This window comes from Lemur catta, chromosome 5, assembly GCF_020740605.2.
Source record: "Lemur catta isolate mLemCat1 chromosome 5, mLemCat1.pri, whole genome shotgun sequence".
NCBI classification, from domain to species: Eukaryota; Metazoa; Chordata; class Mammalia; order Primates; family Lemuridae; genus Lemur; species Lemur catta.
This window is the reverse complement of record NC_059132.1, coordinates 49974042-49993915: the sequence shown is the minus strand read 5'-3', so window position 1 is coordinate 49993915 and position 19874 is coordinate 49974042. Positions and strand designations below refer to the sequence as shown.

The 19874-nt window shown below is 43.5% G+C and overlaps 1 protein-coding gene across 6 annotated transcripts in view; it reads left to right on the top strand.

Moving 5' to 3' along the window:
- The window catches only part of PHACTR1 (phosphatase and actin regulator 1), a 499845-nt gene that overhangs the window by 382809 nt on the left and 97162 nt on the right, over positions 1 to 19874 (top strand). For all 6 annotated transcript variants that reach the window (XM_045551755.1, XM_045551754.1, XM_045551756.1 and 3 more), the window contains one exon: positions 8127 to 8207. In XM_045551755.1, coding sequence (XP_045407711.1) covers positions 8127 to 8207 — 81 coding nt within the window. The remainder of the gene's footprint in view (positions 1 to 8126; positions 8208 to 19874) is intronic.

The following is a 19874-nucleotide window of genomic DNA, read 5'->3' as shown; positions in this document are numbered from 1 at the left end:
CTTTTCCCCCTTCAACCTTTTATTCCCTTCAGAACATAATTTAAAGGCAGTTGAGCAGAGAATTCAACAGAGATGGATTATCCTAGAGAAAAATCTAAACAAGCCTCTGCTCTAGTACTTAGCACCGGACCAAATGACTTGTTTCAGCATCCATACTTCTTTTTCTTCTACTTCTTCATCATTTTTTTTTTTTTGTTAATAAAAAAAGCAGTACCTAAAAGTTATAAAACACAAGAGTTTCTTTTTTCCATCAGTACTGGCAACACACAGAAAAATGCCCTGCTCGGAAATTGTACCTCTAGCTATATAGTCTAGAAAAATCCTTATCATGTTCACATGGGTACCTAAACAAGTATATTCACGGTAGCGATGTTTGTGTGCCAAAAATGTGGAAACAATTTCAATTGCTTTTGGTTGCAGACTGGTTAGATAAATCACGGTGCATACATCCCATGAAATGGTATGCAGTACTCAAAAAGAAAGAGCTGGTCTTGTGTCTACTGACGGAAAGATCCCTAAAACCTATTGATAAGTTAGAGGAAGAAAAAGGCTTGTAGAACAGTATGCATAGAATGATTCCATTTGTGTTTTTATTAACAAAAACAGTGTTTGTCTATAGTATTGGGGGAGGTGAGTAGTTGTGGGGAGAGGGAGGGAAGGAGAGAATGAGAATATCAAGGCAGGCAGCAGTGGGATTTGGTGAATTGGGTCTACAGAGGGAGAGACAGCGAAAAGGACTGTTTTTTCTGTTTCTTGAATTATTTACAGTAAAATGTTTTCTTGTATTATTTTTATAAATAAAAAAGTGTATGTGTATGTGTGTGTGCAAAAAAATAAAGAGAAAATGCCCTAGTTATTTTCAACAAATTCATTCACCCCAGGTATTCAGCAAGGAGAAAGAGCCCATCCAAGATACTTATTTTAAATAAATTGATGTCAAAGAGGCAGAGGATTCCTTGGCCATTGGAAAGGTAGCTGGTTGTCCTCTCCAATCCCAAGAGAAGGGCCATACCACCCAAGCAGGGCCACGTGGGGAAGCACCAGGTTGGTCAGGGGGCAGAAGGAGCAGGGGGAACAGGGGAGACAGGGTGAGCAGGTTTAGGATTGGCTCGTGGGACATAGGGGCTGTCTGTAATGATCTGGTACCTGGCCCTGGGGTGGGAAGGACAGGTGGAGAGTGGCCTGGAGTGTAGGAGCCCAGTGAAGGAGGTGGCTGGGATCACAGGGCCTGGACTGGTGGTTTGCACATGAAAGGCATGCTCAAAGGCACATGATATACTGTGTCTAGGAATTGGCTAGACCTGGGAGAGACAGTCCAGCCAGGATCAGCAAGGCCTCAAGATGTCAAAGCATCAGAATACAGAATAAAAGTACGTGGTTAATACACAGTGGCAAAAACGCAAGAAATAACCATGTCTTTCAAGATTTCCTGCTTAGTTTTTATATTAGAGTGGAATTTGATCACAAGCTTAGAGACCTTTCCTTGGCCAACCTTTGAATATGGTTTTGGGGGACCATTTTTGGCCACTTCTGAGATAGTAATTGAGGAATTACCTCAGATGTCAGGCAAGAGGGAAATCTCTTTATGTGTTTGGATCTATTCAGCTAACTCTTTGTTGGTATAAAAGCAAATCAGGATGTGTTTTTCCCTTTCCCTGAATCTTCAGCTATCTCATGTGTTGGTTTAGAATTTCAGACTGGATAGCCCTGGAAGTAGTCTTTGCACATTTGCTGGTGTATGTTTTGTTTGGATGTTTCAGTTGCCACAGTACCATTGTAAGTGCAGGTGTTTTGCATTTACTGCAGCCCAGAAATTTGGTTATTTTCTAAAGATCAGGGAGTTGCACTGGCCACTCTCTGAGCTGCATGTTCATTTTGGGGGCAATCAGATTCCTAATTTTTTAATTTTGATTCTACTGATTAATTAGGTGTTAGAGGTTTAAAAATTGCTTTTTTATTTTAGAAATTTGCCTTTATATGCTATATTTCTTTTTTTTAATTTCAGCTTATTATGGGGCTACAAAAGTTTAGGTTATGTATATTGCCCTTGCCCTCCCAACCCCCCACCCCAGAGTCAGAGCTTCAAGCGTGTCCATTCCCCAGACAGTGCGCATTGCACTCATTATGTATGTATACACCCATCCCCTACCCCCACCCCCACATCTGCCTGACACCCAATTGGTGTTATTCCCAAATGTGCACTTAGGTGATGATCAGGGAAACCAATTTGCTGGTGAGTACATGTGGTGCTTATTTTTCCATTCTTGGGATACTTTACTTAGTAGAATGGGTTCCAACTCTTTCCAGGAGAACAAAAGAGATTCTATATCACCGTTATTTCTTATAGCTGAGTAATACTCCATGGTATATTTCTTTCTTTTTCCAAATTTAATGTCGGCCTCTTAGCTTCCTGTGGCCTAAAATTTATTGATTTCTTAATGTCTGCTTAGATTTACTGTTTTTATTTTTTTAACGAGTGCTTTTGCCATTATGGGTATTTTCTTTTGTGTTGTCAATGGAAAAGAACCCAAACTCTGTAAAATAATTTAGAGAGGTTTATTCTGAGCTAAATATGTACGACCATGGCCCAGAGAGCCATGCCTAAGAAGCCTTGAGCAAGTGATCTCCCTGGTGGTTGGGTTATAGTTTGGTTTTATACATTTCAGAGAGAGAGGAATTACATAGAAAGTCATAAATCAATACAGGGTGACATACATTGGTTTTGCCCCAAAATGCAGGACATCTCAAAGCAGGGAATTACAGGTTTTAGGTGGGTTTAAGGATTCTTTGCTTTGTAATTGGTTAAAGAAATGAAGCTTTGTCTAAAGGCTTGGAATGTTTTAAGTTAAGATAAGGAAGTCTGTTAATCAGAGACAAGTCACCGGACAATTACTGAACATATACCGAGACTCAATGATCTGTCAAGTAAATTGATAACCTGCACATGTGGTTTAACCTCCGTCTTACATGGCCTTAGGCTTGTTAATGATTTTGTATCTTATGACAAAGAATAACTCCAAAAGGGACAGGACATAACTAGGTGTATCTGTCCTCCCTTCTCATGGCCAGCAACTCAGCTTTAAGGTTTTTTTTTTTCCTGATTGGGGGTGAGTCCCCTTGGGCAAGAGGGGCCCATTGAGTTGGCTGGGAGGCTTAAGATTTTATTTTAATTCACAGTGGTTACCCTTCTTCCCCATTTTTAATAGCTTTATTGAAATATAACTCATGGACCATCAAATTAACCCATTGTAAGTGTATAATGCAACAATTTTAGTAAACTTATAGAGTTGTGCTACCATCAATCACCACAATCCAGTTTTATAACCAAAAAAAAAGCCATCTCCATGTGTGGTCACTCAGATTTCATACTGCCCTGGGCTTTAATAACTGAATAATATCAGAGTGATCCTTGCATTTTAAGATAGGTTTTCTTATTTTAAAATAAGTCCTTACTGACTTTATTTTTCTTTTATATAAAAATCATGCCTGGTTGCATGTTTTTGCCTTGTGTCTAACAATGCAGATTTTCTTTTTTTTTTTTTTTTTTTTGTTAAGGGATGGATAGTTCTGTTCTGTTCACTTTCACTTCCTACCCCCCAAAGACCAAACACTCCCAGACAATCAGCTCCCCCTTATGCCTCGGTTCTCACTGAGCTGATCTGTCCCATTCCTGCCGTCCTCTGGGCAGGTGCAGTACACGCTACACTTTACACCTTCCCTGATGCCTCCCTGCCCTTCTGACTTCTTTAACTTTTGAAAATTTCTTCTCTTTTCGTCCTTTTTCATGTCTGTTCTACCCAAAACCAAAATTATCCGGGAGGGAGGGTTGGACCATTTCCTTGGTTGGTGACAAGGAAACCGTTATATTTTCTTTGTTTCTCCACATTAACCCCACTTGTTTTATGGTTTTGTGGTTCAGTCGTAAACCAGGCCACAGGTTTGAGTTGTCCTTCTGCACCTGACAGCCCACTGTATCTCACTTCCCGGAGCAGCAGTGGGCTTGTCTTTGGCCCCAGTGAAACTTCGCTCTGTCTTTGGAAGGGCTGTGGCAGGTGAGATCAGGCGGCATCGCAAGTACCTTGTGAAGAGAGAGCCTCAGGGAACAGTACCTAACAAGGAGGAAGCTCCTGAGAATGACGTGGAATTATGTCCCTTTACCATGACTTTCAACCCCAAGTAAATTAATCATCAGACAGCCTTCCATTTGCAGAGCCTTACTGTTTTCATATACATGGTCACAGTCCTCATAACCATGTGGTATCCTGGAGAAAAAAGGAGGAACATTAAAATCTCTTTCTGTTCTTCCACCTGCTGTGGTGTGACTCTGAGTAAGTTCATTTTGCTGGGCCTCAGGTATCTCATCTGTATAATGGGAGTGATAATACTTCATGGGATTGTGTTGAGCATTAAGTTAAAGAACACAACTTTGTACCTTTCTCAAAATGATCTGTGCTGTGCATTCCCTGAGGGCTCAGGGTCCCGTAACAGGAAGTGGACAAAGCCATAGAATAAATGAGGCATCTCTTCCCAGAATGTTAATTTAACTTGGAAACTGGTGGCAGGGGTGGGGTGGGAGTGGGGTTTCTTATTTAAATTAGAGCAGATATATGATGTGAGGTCCATCTTAATTTTTAAAGAAAAACTCAATACATGAAAGAAATGGCATGCTTGGGGCAGGCAACTCCAAATCTTAACCTTGGAGTCCCTGGCATCCCTCGCTTGCTGTAATGAGTGTTTCCATGGAAAAGTCTGAGGAGCACTGGTATGTGAAGCTGTCTAACATAGTCTGTGCCACGAAGCACAGTCTCATTTAACTTCCCGTTCCTGTTTTATGAAGTATCTGGCTATATTTCCTAGCATACACTTGGTACCTCCTCTTGGATGTGCATCTCATCACCTGCCCTCCAGAGCCAACTCTCAGCCTGTACTCCCTGCCTTAGCCATTGACAGCACTGTCCATTCAGTTATGCAAGTCAGGAAGCAAGGAGTCGTCCTTGGCCCCTCTCTTTCCTGCATATACCTTGTCCAGTCTTTAACTTCTGGTCACATCCACATTGCCACCTTCACGTATCTTGGATGCATCCTTTGGCTCTGTTGCCAGCATCTCAGTCTCAGCTGCCATCATCCCCTGCCTAGATGTCTGTACTCACCTAGTAACTGGCTTCTTTCCAATCCATTCTCTACACTGAAACAAATATGCACCTTTCGAATACTCAAGTCTGATTATTTCTTCCCATTGCCCAGCCCCCTGCCCCTCCAGCTTCATCTCAAACATTCTCCACCTGGTGCTGGTGGCTGCAGCCACACTGACTTTCTTTCTCCTCTGCCACAGCACCGTGATTCCTCTGCCAGGAGCCATTCATTGCCAAGCCTGCTCTGTCTGGAGCATTTCCCTTGGCCCCTACCTGACTGCCCTTTGTTGAGATAAGATATATTCATCTTTCAAATCTCATCTCAGGGATCCTTTTCAGGCTGGGTGCAGTGGCTCAAACCTATAATCCCAGCCCTTTGGGAAGCTGAGACGGGAGGATTGCTTGAGACCAGGAATTAGAGACCAGCCTGGACAACATAACAAGACCTTGTCTCTACAAAAAATTTAAAAATTAACCAGACGTGGTGGGGTGCACCTATGGTCCCAGCTATTCAGGAGGCTGAGGTGGAAGGATTGCTTGAGCTCACTGAAGCCTCAAACTCTTGGGCTTAAGCAATCCTTCCACCTCAGCCTCTCTAGTAGCTGGGACCATAGGCACACCCTACCATGCCTGGCTAATTTTTAAATTTTTTTGCAGAGTTGGGGCTAGGATAATGCCACTGCACTCCAGCCTGGGTGACACAGTGAGACCGCATCTCTTTAAAAAGAAAGTGTTTTCTAAAACCCCATGGGGGGACATTATTTATCATATGCTCTGATGGGACCATGTCCCTTTCCTTTGAGAGGAATCACACATTAGGAAATGTCATTATTTGATGATAGACTGAATGTCATGGTTATCTGTGAACTCTATGAGGGCAGGGGCTGTCCCTTTGGTCACGGCCACCTCCAGCCCTAGCAGGTGCCCTTCACCAAGTGCAGTGGGTCCATAGTGATGGGATTAGGGTGGCGGGACAGCTGAGGTCGGACGGCTAAGTGGGTGGCCTGAGAACATCCACATGCTACAGATAGCTGGGGATCTTGGACTCCCAAGTCCAGGGTTCTGCTTTCCTCATTGCAGATGCTTCCTGCAGTGCTGTGGACCAGGTCCATCCACTGTAGTCTGTGGTTCTGAAAAGCCCCCAAGAAACATCATTTGTTTATGAGAAATCTGTTTGGTTTATGTGGATAAGAACAGGATGGCAAAGCACCTCTTTACATATGGTGGCTGTAACAAACTCCTTGCTTAAAAACCCTGCGTCCCCTTACCTTTCCCATCATCTGCCACTGTGCTGCTAAGCAGATCTTTTAAAATCAGACAGAACTTTCTAACCCAACTGCATGCAATTCCCTTTCCCTTCTCCAGCCGTTCCCAAGCTCTCTTCTGCGTAGAGAACATCCTTCTGCTTTCCTGCCACCGTATCATGTCCTTCGGTCTGGGCCGAAAAACTCATGAGCCTCCAAAACAAATGCTGCTCTGGTGTTCCTGCAGCCACCTTTGCCCCTTGTGCTGTGTAACCTTGCTGCCCTCACTTCTGTGCCTGTAGATATACACGTCTCCAGTATTAATATGTTCTCTGTCAGCACAACCTAACCTAACGTTTCCTTCTCTCTCTCATACCAGTTAATTCATTATAATTTAAGAGAGGGAGCTAGAATACAACATTTGTTAGTAAATTCCGAAATACATAATCAGTGACTCTCAGCCAAGCTATGCCTGAGAATAACCCAGAGAGCTTTCCGTCTGAGTCAGGATGTCCTGCTGCCGTCGTGGGCCCATGACACTGGAATAGCTGGGCTGAGGCATCCGTGCTTTCCCAGACCCAAAGTGACCTGCCTAGCTAGTGGGTGACAAAGAGAACCACAGTCCCAGTTTCCCTGCCGTCTTTTCTAGCTCTTATTCCTATTCCTTGGACTCAATTCCATTGAGGGGTATGAGTAGTTAATTAATTTGTATCTGCATGTGTCTACATAAAATAGTTTCTTTATAACTGGCTTTTCCCCCCTCAATCATCATGTTTCCAAAGGATGTGGAGATTTTCAAGCTGACACGAGCGACAGAAGGAAGCGCTCCTCTCCCGAGTCAGTGTGTGCAGCGCCCACTGCCTGCAGGGCCAGCCTCGGGAATGGCCCCGTCTTCCTGGGCTCTGCCCTTGGCCTCCCTTGAGCTGTGGGCCTGTGCTTTGGGCAGCCCCTCACTTCTCCCCTCCCGGGCTCTGCTTCCACGTGATCTGCCCCCAGCATGCTCGGTGCTCCTTCCTTCCTCCTCTGGCCCCACCTGTCCGAGCAGTGGGTTCTTGTGCAGCCAGGCGTGGCAGGGGCACATCCAATAACTAACTGAACAGTTCCATCCTCGCTGGGCCGCTCCGGCTGGGAGCGCGAGATAGGAAGGCAGTGGGGACGTCCCGTGGAGGTCACCGACCACCCCTCAGAGAGTCTCACCTTGGCACCGGGGGAGGCCAGTCCACAGAGCTGCTCAGAAGATATTTTCGTGCCATTTTTAAAAAATAATTGGAAAGCAACAAAATCCTAAGTGAGGGGTGATCTGTGAACTAGGTCATTGAAATGGCAATCCCACCTCCGAGGCCCGGGGAAGTTCAGTATGACGTGGTGATGAAGCTGAGATCAGAGGTGGTGTTTCTGGCATTGGATCCTGGTTCCTTTTCTCAGTAGCAGCATGACTCTGACCAGTCGTTGAGCTTTTCTACACTGCAGTCTGCTCAGCCATAAATCAGGGTTAAATAAAATTAAATAAAAATGCCTACCTCATAGGTAATTGGAAGATTATTTTGAAGATTAAATGACACCTGGTTAAAAGGCTTATGATAGTGTCAAAAAGTATTAACTGGCATATCTCATTAGCTTACATTAGCAAAGCATAATTTTCAGAAGCTTCCCCATACATTACATTGCTGTGTGTATTAACATCAGATCCTTTAACAGACGGCTTTGCGAACTACTCACATCTGCTTCTCTGTTTGCCTTTTGCATGTAGCCCTGGAAAGGAAAATATCAATGAGGCAAAGCAGAGAAGAGCTGATAAAGCGAGGGGTCCTGAAGGAAATCTACGACAAAGGTAAGCAGCCACGCCCGGAGTCGGTTTGCATGTGTCTTGGAGTTGCATTTAGTTTTCTGCATCACTTGATCAGGAATTGAACCCTTAAAACTGCAGACAAGTCTGGAGAGAAAAGAGAATGTAGCAGTAGTGCTAAAACTCTCAGTATTACATGGAAGGAAGGAAACAAATCTCTTTTCTCAGCGTTGGAATGAAACGACAGGATGCTAAGAAAAATGAGGTAGCCCTGGGAATGCTGTAGGAATTGGTGTGAGTGTGTTGGTGCACAAACACACACAGCTGGGGTGGATGTAATTGCTTAGGCTCCTGCAGGCAGGAGGGTTCCCAAGGCAAATGCTAAAAATCCACAAGCATCTAGGAGTTCCTTAACAGGTTGTTTTTTTTTTTTTTAGTCTTTGCTTTTTGTTTTTTGGGTAGTCTGTCTCCCACTATAGAAGAAATTAAAGGAGAGAAAATTATAATATAACTATACACATAAGATATTTTACATGATAATATATACAGTGCTTCAAATGCTCTGTAAGTGTGTCCACAAGTGTTTGCCAGTGAATACTGTAAGCCTTTTGCCTGTCGAATCACTGATTAAATACAAATGTATGCAGTGGTTTACACAGTATATCAAATATTCTTCTCTTCTCTTTTTTAAGAGTTTTGCTGGTTTAAATTGAACTTGCGGGTACACTTTTCTCGCCATTCTCTTCCGTCTTCACTTTTTTTTTCCTCTCCCACTCCGAGGACCACACTCTCCTGTTAGGGCTGTGAGTGCAATATCAGACTGCCGCTTCCAATCTTGTTACGGTCATCAGTAGTAATTGTCTGTGTCAGGTCTTCCTTTGTTTCGGGGCTGGTGTTATTTCTTGGGCCAGATTATTAAATCACATAATATCCCACTGTAATGATTCATCCTGGTAGTCAAAGTGCTCCTGTAATTCTGCCGAGGCAGTCGCTTTACCATGTTTTTGTAGGTATCCTCCATGCCTCGTTTATGTCCTGATATAAAAAGGCAGGTTGGGTTTCTGGGTTCTGGTACATCTCTCAGATTCCACTGTTTTGTGAGTTGGTCTGGTACATCTCACCACATCCATTCCTGTCACAGGGCTTCCCAGTGGTACTTTTGAAGTGTTTTCTTTTAGTACAAATCACCAGCCTGAAATACAAGTAGAAAGTGGCATAGCTCTTGCCCTGCCCTGGTGACAAGGGATAATGGAGACTGTGTGTGGGTTGTACTATCGCAAACCACGCTCTGTTGTCCTCAGGGCCTCCTGGGGCCAAGGAATCCCGGTGGTGAGTCACTGTACCCGTCTGCTTCTGGGAAGGCCATTCCAGAATACAGCTTCTTTGATTGAGTAAGCTCTCCAGGGGAAAAGAATCCATAACTTTGTCACTTTTCTCCCATGTCTTGCCTTTTGTTCACTCTGCCAGCCCTCCCTTGTTTTGACCTTAAATTTCGGTGCTTCATGAGAAGCCCCTTCCTCCATATTCACTCGCCAGGAGAGATGGAAAACATCTGACTACAGATATAATACTATACAATAAGCACCTGCGTGCTTGTATAAATATTATGGTCCCAGCTAAAGCCAGATCAGATCCACTTAAGCAGTCCCTCTCCTCCCTCCTCTCTTCCTGCAACTCGTATATCTCTCACTGCAAAACTTCAGGAATACTCTAAAGGAGAAAATACGGTTTTACTATAACATTTGTTATTTGCATTGCATCTAATACCTGGATTGAGGTAAGTATTGCCTAAGTGGCTTCCTAACTTAATGAAAGAAGTCTCGGATTGTTGGAGTAAAAGCCTCATTTTATAGGGAAAGAAACAGAAGGCCATTGAGACAGGGCCTGTGCAGTTCCCCGAGAGCAGGAGACGTACCTTGTTCACGCCTGCCTCTCTCCCCGTCGGCAGGCACAGAGCCGACACACAGCCTGTGCTCCCGTAGTGGCTGTGGACGGAAGGACCCGTCTGCTCCTCACCTGTCACTTGTCTCCCGTAGTGGCTGTGGACGGAAGGACCCGTCTGCTCCTCACCTGTCACTTGTCACAACCCCTTGTTTTATTTTCGTCTTCGCACTTATCACTGCCTGCTCTTTTTTGTTTGTTTGTTGACTGACTTTCCTTACTAGCACATAAACTGCAGGAGACCAGGGGTCTCAAGGACTTATTGCAGGATCCCCCAAGTCTCAGATAACATCTGATGCAGGTTAGACTCTCCAAAATGTTTACTGTTTAGATGATGAGAATAGAAGAAAAGAGGGACTAAAATTAAAACATCATTGCATTTAGTAGGTTTACAGGTTTGTGTGTGCTGTAGGATTTTCTGATAGAAAAATCCATTTTGTATCACCGTGGACATTAGCCTCATTAGCTTATATTACATTATATCAGCAGTTTGGAGCATGAGCCCTGGGAGCAGATTACTTGGATTCAATTCCAGTTTCACTGCTGACTAGCTGTGCAACTTTAGCGAAGTTGCTTAACTTCTCTGTGCTTCTGTTTCTTTATCCGAAAGTGTGGATAATGTTGTGATGAGGATTAGATGAGATGAGTATTTAAAAGGTACAAAGATCTATGATCTCCTCAGAATGTCCTTACTGATGTCAATGTCACTGAGAACCCAGTCTCCTGCAGCCCAATTCAATTCCCTGTCTACACCTCCACCTTGCTGTCCTCTGAGCCTCTCAAGCGAGTCATTGTCCTGTCATTCATCCTTTCCTTTCTGTCATCTCATTCCTCTTGCTGTGTCTGAGATTCTGGTGGGTAAACCAAATAAAATTGTTTTGCCACAACCTGATGAACAGCACGTAGCAAAGAGACTTTAATCATTTTTTTCAAGTTGTTAGTTTTAAAGATAAATTTCATAGATTTGGAGCAATCATTCCAGATTGCCTGGCTGGTAATTCCTCGTTTTGTGCCACCGCCTCACGTTAGCACACATGACTCTAGCTAGTTACCGGCAGCAAAATAATTTCCACCAGCGATGTGTGGTCTCTGGCAGCTGCCGCAGTGATTTGTAATTACTGTGTCAGCCCATCCGCCCGCTTGTAGCCCTCCAGGTCCTACCTCTGTGCCGCAAGTCATACTGTTTGTGTGCGGGATACTGCTGGTGTGGTGAAAAACAATTTGTTCTCTTTAGTAGGTAAGGTTTTCTCTTCCATTCTTTTTTACATTATTGATTTTGCCTAATAGTGCCCCCACTTGTTCATAAGAAAGTATGAAAATAAACTATTGTGATTTGAGATTCATAACCATTTGAGCAGGGTATGCTCAGAATTAATGAGGTTTCATTACTCTGACAGTTCTCAAAACTATATTTTTTTTAGCAGGTTAAAATCCCAACTGGTCAGTGCTTTCCAATCAGGCAAAATGAGAGTTTGTGTCTAAGAAAAATAACCCCAAATGTCTATAGGAACCAGCACAAGAATGCTTCATTTAATGAGATAGGTTAGAAGTAAGAACCATATTCAATAGCTTATATATTTTTTATTGGTTTCTATATAGAATCACATAATTTTAGAGTCCAGAGGAGATTTAAATAAAAGTTTTAAAATCAGAGGAAGGCATTTGATCTCTAGATGTATTGAGGCCAGGTAAGAATGCAGCATACTTTGGAAACTACAAAAGAGAAAATTTTTCATTATGTTAGTTGCAATGGTAGTAGGGACATATAATTGAAAGTTATTTTTCTCCCTTTTCCTAAATTTTCTACAATATAACTGTAATAATTTTATGAATAACTCAATGTAAACATTAAGATGAACCATCAACACTAAATAATAAACATGTCAAACCAACTAAGGTGGAAAATAATCTATAATTTGACTGACAGCTTATTTTTATTTATGCCTCAATCTTGGTGCCTGTTTGCTTAAATTAGATCTTAATTTGAACAAACTCAACAAAGTTTAATTAAACAAAGTTCTCCTTACTCCTGGAATATTCATTCATTCATTCAACAAATTGGTACCAAAGTCTCCTTCTTTGCCAGGTAGTCGTGTAGCTGTTGAACTACAGTGATAGCCAAACAAGCAAAATTTCACCTTCTTGGAGTTCACGCTCTATTCAAGAAAATAGGAAGTAGTAAGTATATTACATATTGTCAAGGAGCCATGAGCACTCTGGAGAAAAACCAGTTAGCAGGGAAAGGGGGTGTGATTTTAGATAAACGCAATCACGGAGGACCTCTTGGGAGAGGTGATATTTTCACAGAGACCTAAATGAGGTGATCCGGTGGCTAAAACAGGGGTCTGGGCACCCAAACTCTAAAACTTGGTCCTACTGCTACTTTAAAGCAACGTGTAACTTAATTCACAACTTCTTAAGTTCTTTTAATTGACCCAATATGTTCATTTGTAAACTAAGCCCTCTGTATTGCATTTGTCTCTCTCTCACTTCTCTGTAAATCAGAGCAGTACATCCTGCTGCCTGAAGCCTGTGGTGGCTCCACACTTCACTCAGGAACTCCAAGTTCCTGCGTGATCTGCCCTCCAACCCCTAATGTTTGCTTTAATTCCCTACATACCTCCTACAAATTCCCTCTCCCTGGTACCACTCTAGAACCATCTGCTAGAACCCACTTCCCCCGGCTACCTGCATGGTTAGCCCTTTTTTCCAGTCTTGGCTCAGATGTCACCTTCTGCGGGGGGGGGGGGGGGGGGGGGGGGCGTCTCTTATGCTGGGACCACCAAGTTTAAAATTGCCATCACCTTCTCTGAGTTCTTAGACCCCTTACCCTCCTTGGCAGTTTTCTTTCTTCTTTTCTTTCTATCTCGTCACCTTCAAGCATGCTTTCTAAATTGTGTGTTCATTATGTTAAATTTATCTCCCCTATCTTTCCTCACTGGAAGTAAGCTCCACCAGGCAGGGCAGGGATCTTTGTCAGCTTTGTTCACTGAGGTAGCCCAGGTGTTAACAGTGGTACCTGGGACAAGGTTGACATTCAGCAAATGCGTGTTGAAAGCAACAAATGCAAGCATGAGGTTATTTCTGCATGTTCATGTGACTTGGTTTATTCACCTGCACTGGCAAAATCCAGAACACTAGGAACACTTGTCCCCCTTATTTATTATTCAGTTTTATGGTTCATGAAACTTTATTGTCAGTTATTTAAGTAGGTAGTATTATATTATATTCATATGAGGGCTGTCCAGAAAGTATACAGCCAAATAGAGACATTTATTATATTAACAATGGCTGGATACTTTCCAGACACCCCTTATATTTGTATATATGGATACCAAATACTCTACTTTCAAATAGTGTCTCTAAGTGTTATGGGAAAAATATATCAAAGACAGCATTGCTGTCCCTCAGTGTCTGTGGTGGAGGATCGGTTCTAGGACTGCCCGCCCCAAACACAAATACACACTAAAGCTGCGCATACTCAAGTCCTGCATCAGCCCCACCAAATCTGTGTATAGGAAAAGTTACCCCTCCATATGCAGGTTTTGCATCTGGGGAATACTATATTTTGGATCTGTGTTTGGTTGGAGAAAAGAATACACATGTAACTGGACTCACGCCGTTCAAAGCTTTGTTGTTCAAGGGTCAACTGCATACTGTTTGACCATTAGTAAAACAGTGATGGTATTTCTCAGACTTAGCGGGGATCTCAAGGAAGTCACCTGGTGTCGCTACTGTTATTATCCCAATGTAGAGATGATGCAACTAAAGCCCAAAAATGTGACTGACTTCACCTAAGTCCTAGCCAGTAAGTGTGAACTCTTAAAAATCTCTGCTGAGACCATGTGTCTTTCGTTGGGAATTTATAGGAACACAGGAAAGCTGTACACATTGGTAGCTGGAGGATCTTAATAAATATTACTATTAGTGGTTATTGTATATAATCTCTACAAATAGCCACACTGCTGATTTATAAAATGCTAGGGGTAACAGTGGTGGTTGTGCTGTTATTTTCACCACGGGATTTCCCTGTGAAACCTCAATTCGCATAATGTCACTTGCTTCATATCGTATGGGTTTATTTGACTTACATGAATGCGTTCCCTTGTGGGGGGTTGGGGAGAGAGACCACCTCTCTACCGTCAGATGAAATGACAGTGTCCCTGCATGTTAGACAATCCTGCGCTAAATGTGTCAGCCTGCAGTGATGACTACTCAACCCGCTGCAGCCCCACCTAGGCCTGGGGAAAGAGATAATCCCACGGGAGGGGGAAAGATCAGGAGGACGTGTATCTTGCAAGGAAAGAATAAAACTGATGGTGTCCCTCAGAGCAGCTTCGCTTTTCATTGTGTGCTGGGAATTAGAGATAACATTTCATAGCAAACAATAAAGTGCATTGAAGTGTGTTTTTCTTTTCCTTAATCAGGTTAGAGCAACATTTTGGAGGTTGTTATTTTTTAATTATAAACACAAACAGAAGCTTTCTGCAACAGACAGCTCTTTTACACAGACGTTGCATTTTTCCTTCTCTGGCACTGGGGAGGAAAAAGCCTGATATTTAAATGAAAAGGTCATCATCTTTTAAAAATAAAAACTCTTCTGTATTACAGGAGACAGATGTAGGCTTGAGCCTTCTTAAATCCCACGGTTTATCTGGTATTCCAGGTGCATAGACTTTTAAAATCTTCAAGTTTATAGGAAATGCTTTTCACAACCTTTCCCAGGCACTGTTGCTAGTCACATTTTTAGCTGTTTCTGATGTCTCACCTAGAAATGGCATCTTCGGAAAGCTGTGATTTGGAATAACTGTGTGAAAATGAAAGGAGTGTTTGCTTTCAGCATCAGCAACATATAATCATTTGTGTAGCACCTGAGCACTTAATACAATGGATTTACCTAGACTTGTTTTTTAAACAAAATCCACCTTTAAAAAATGTAAAAATGTCAAATTGAGACAGATGGAAAGTGGTTTAAACAATAAAGAGAAATTGTGATAAAAATTATCTTAAGCAACACTTTTCTCTCAGAAAACCACTATCCCAAGCCAAAAGATTTAATGAAATTATTACGATGATGATGATAATGAGTATGCATTCCCCGGTACATTTATTCATTCATCACATATTTGTGAGTACCTGTTATGTTGCAGGCACCATTCTGGGCACCAGGAATGCTAAAAAGGACAAGCCAGGCACTCCTGGCTAATGGGTTTAGGCAGCTTGGCAATTATGATGGAGAAAGTATATGATTTTCAGATGGCATTTGGAAGCATCACCCACCCGGGCCTGGGGACTTAGGGATGGCATCATGGCAAGAGTGGTATCTTAGAGGAAACCTGCAGGATGTATAAGAATGATCCTAGAGAAGATGGGATGGTTAGGGGGAATGTTGCAAGCAGAAGACTAGCACAGTTGGAAGCACCAAGTCGGGGAAAAAAACTAAAGGGAAAGAGTGAGTGTCCAGTGTGTTTGTAAGGGAAAGGGGAGTCAGGGCAGATCGTGCAGACAGGAAAACCATATTCATTGTTCATTCTTTAGCTCTAGAACAGTGAAGAGCTCTTGGGAGGGTTTTCTGCGTGATCCAATTTGTAGCCTCATCACTCTGCCTATAGGGGAGTCCCGGATGTGAGTCAGGGAGATGAGTTAGGCGGCTGTTGCTGGATGCAGATGATATGACAGTGGGTGGTGGGAACAAGGGGAGGAGGCATGGGGGAGAGAGAGGACAGATCGCAGAGCTATAGGAGGACAGGGCAAGAGGGCCCTGTGACAGCTCAGATTTGGGAGGAGTGAAGGAAAGGGAGTGGGCAGGGATGATACTTAGGATTCGGGCTTGGACGACTGGGTGGGCCAGGACAGGGCCACTCAGTGAGCTGAGAACCCCAGAGAAGCGAGTTTAGGACACAAAATATTGTGATGATTTGGCCCCACAGAGTTTGAGATATCTGAATGTCTAAGTAGGACACTAAATATGCAGATGTGAAGCTCTAGAGACAGATCTGTGCGGGAGAGAGTCTGGAATCGTCAGTGAATACCCAACATGCATGCTGTGAAGTTTTGTAGATTGATGGTATTTCTCTGAGAGAATGTGGAGTATGAAAATAAATGGCCCTGCCAGAAAACCCCACGGAACCCCAACATTTAATATTCAGGGAGTAAAAAAAATGATCTGGGAGCAAGAAAAATCCTCAAAGACTAAGAAGTGGCCAAAGAATTATTAATAATAGGAATTAAACCAGAAATGCCTTCTCATTGCATTATGGAAGCCAAGGCAAGAGGCTGTGGCTTAGTGAGGGGGAACATGGTCCACAGTGTCAGATGCAGACACGTCTGATAAGATAAGGAACGAGAAAAAGACAAGGAACAAGAAGTGTGCTTTTGATTGTTTTTGTGCTATTTAATTATAGGTTCTTCAGTTACCTGTGAAGCCAATATGCAGTCAGCAGGGTGTAAGTTAAGATGCTCTGCTTGCAAATAATAAAAACCTTAACTCAAAGAGGCTGAAAAAATAAGCAAATTTAGAAAATCTGCAAGGCCGGCAATCTTTGTGTGTTTACCCTCTGAAGTATCCCAAATGCCTTCAATGATGCTTAGAAGGTCCATTGGTGCTCATTTAATACTTACTGTGTGAATGAATAAATGAATGAATGGATCTCACATGATGAAGTCCAATGGAAGGGCAGCTTCAGGGCTGGTTAATTCGTGAGCTATATAACGTGGCTAAGGGATGCCATCCCCAGGTCACAACTCGTCATAGTAATAAGATGGCTACAGTAATTCCAGCATCACATGCACGTACCACAGTATCCAGAGGAATGAGAGGGGCTGTATATCTTCTTAGTATCTTTTTCTAAGAGCAAGTAAACCTTACCCCAAGTATTCTTCAGAATCACCCTCATATCTCATTGATGAGAATGTTTGGAGATAACCACTAGATATTTTCCCCCTTAATTCTGGCTAATGTTTCCATAAACATAAGTATTGCAAGGACAGTCAGCTCCCTGAGTGCTGCTGCCTGGTGTGAATTCATGTTGGAATACCACCAGGAAACCACCCTCTCAAACTGCCTGTCTGGACGCCTCCCGCAAACTCAGAGCAGGACAAGGTGCCTGGAGCACAGCGGGCATCCTGCCTCACCCAGCTGCCCCAGCCTTCTGATGCCCCATCCTCACTCCACCGTCACTGACCTGCGCTGACCTTTACCGTGAGAAGGCCAGCCAAAGTCTGGGAAGCTAGTAACTAGGGAAAGAAAAGCTGGCCATAGCGTAGAAAACCTTTTCAAGGCTGGGCGCAGTGGCTCACGCCTGTAATCCTAGCACTCTGGGAGGACGAGGCGGGCAGATTGCTTGAGGTGAGGAGTTCGAGACCAGCCTGAGCAAGAACGAGACCCCTGTCTCTACTAAAAATAGAAAAATTAGCCGGACGTGGTGGCACATGCCTATAATCCCAGCTACTTGGGAGGCTGAGGCAGGAGAATCGCTTGAACCCAGGAGTTTGAGGTTGCTGTGAGCTAGGCTGACGCCACTGTACTCTAGGTGACAGAGCAAGACTCTGTCTCAAAAAAAAAAAAACAAAAAAAAAAAAAACACATTTCCCAAATTCATGCTTTTGCCTAGGACTTAATGTAGAGTTAAACAAGTCAAAGGGGCATTCAGCCTTAACCACCTTCCCCCAGTAAATATCTGTAAAACAGCAGTACTTGTGGGAGTCCCAAGCCTGGGCTTCTGGTCCTGCTCTCTCATTTTCTATCAGTAGAAAGTACAGCACACCTTTTCATCTCTCTGGACTCTGCTTTCTGACTGAATATAATCCCACAAGCCCAGACTGCTCCGGCCTGCAAGGCCACGCTTTCCTTCAACCCTCGCCCACTATTCCAGGCCCAGCCTGTTGGACTGAAGGCGTTCTCTTAGCAACCAGGAGATCGTCCTCAGGTCTCTGGGAATGCCCAGGGAATGATGAACTCTCCAACCCCATTCTGGCCCTTGCTGTCCTCTCATGGCATTGTTGGAGGATAAAAGGACATAACCCGACTTGGGCTCTTCTCAGGCCACTGCTGCTTAGAGTCAGTGCTCACTAGACGTGAGCTCTGGTCTATACCAGCCACCTGCCATCACCAGCCACCTGCCCTGCGCTGCTCTTCCATCCTCCCCTGATGCTCTCCCACGTCCTCTTTACCCTCCCTGATTCCACCCAGGCAGAGCTGGGCCTCCCAGACCCCGGGCCTGTCCGAAGGCCCTGCCCACCTCTCTGATAATGTGCTGCTGCTCTCAGGGCTCCCGCTGTCCACATGTGCTCCAGAGCTTGTCCCCTGTCCCAGCGCCCCCGGCTTCTTACCAGTACAGTTTCTCTAAAGGGAATACAGTCCACTGAGCCGACTACTCATTGTGATGGAAACTAGTTTAGCAGCATCACTTTAACCTCTTCATTCCAGAGATGGATTTACTTTTGCACATGTGTTAGGCCCATTGCTGTGATTTTTAGGTCTACCCTGAGCAGTGCTGCCCGGTGGAACTTTCGGCAAGAATGGAAACATTCCATCATTCGTGCTGGCCAATACACTAGCCATGTTTGGTTGTGGAGCACTTAAAATGTGATTAGTCTGACTGCAGAGCTGCATTGGGGTTAGTCTGACTGCGGGACTGAATTTTATTTAATTTTAGTGAATTTGAATAACACCGTATGCAGCTAGTGGGTGCCTTGTTTGACGGCTCAGCTAGAGAAATAGAACTGCTTAAATTCTGAAATGGTCAGCCCCTATCTCCTCCCTCTCCCAGCTCTAGCCATTAAAGATTTTTTTTAAATCTTGGATTTCAGTCTGAGCCAGGCTACCCTATTAACGATGAAAGGCCCCTTGCACAATGCTATGTGATTCTGTGAGATTCAGACTATCCTATTGCATTGAAGAGAAACTGACACTCTGTTCATTTTATATTCAATCGCTGCTCTAGTTGCATTTCTGATATCAAAATGCCCAGGGATAGCAAGATGGTAATTCCTCTTTCAGCTGCAAATCTTGAAGCTAGAGTCATTACCCAGAAATAGTGGTCAGAACCATCAGAGTTCATCAGGATAGATAAGGTAAGAGGCAATGCATTTGGCATGGGGATTGCTGAGGAGACATAGCCATACCTAGGACAGATTAAAGAAACACGTCTGGGAGACAGGCACAATTTGATGCAATGAAGTGTTCATGTCACCAATAGGCTCAAGGTCCAGGAAGCAGCCCAGATTCCACATGAGCAGTGGTTTCTTACCACGAGATGCAGGCAAAGGGGTAGATACTAATAAATTCAGCAGGAAATAGGTACAGGGATGTGCAACTGAAACAAGCTATTCAAGGTCAATGTCTTTGCCACTTTTGTGATAGAGAGTCATTGCACTTCACATATTTAATGTTTTAGGCAAAGACCTCTGTACAAAAAAGGAAAAGCCTATTAAAATCAAAATGGGCTATTAAATCCAGAACAACAGCAACACTAAAAAAGCAAGGTGATTCTTCAAGCACAGAAACATGCACCATTCTATTCCGTGTATGAAATCATCCAATCAGAGTGTCACAGAATCAATTAAATTCGGAGACTGAAATACATTTTGCACAGATCTTCAAGGTAGTTGGTTCAAAAGGATTCTGAGAGTCGCAAAGATGCCTGCATCAGAAAGTAAAGAACCTTGTGGCTCTTGAAAAATTGTTCTTGCATATATGCCAAATATATGAATAATCCAAAGACTTCTGCTGCAGATAGAAATAGAAGATGAACCAGAAGATTCTCTGAT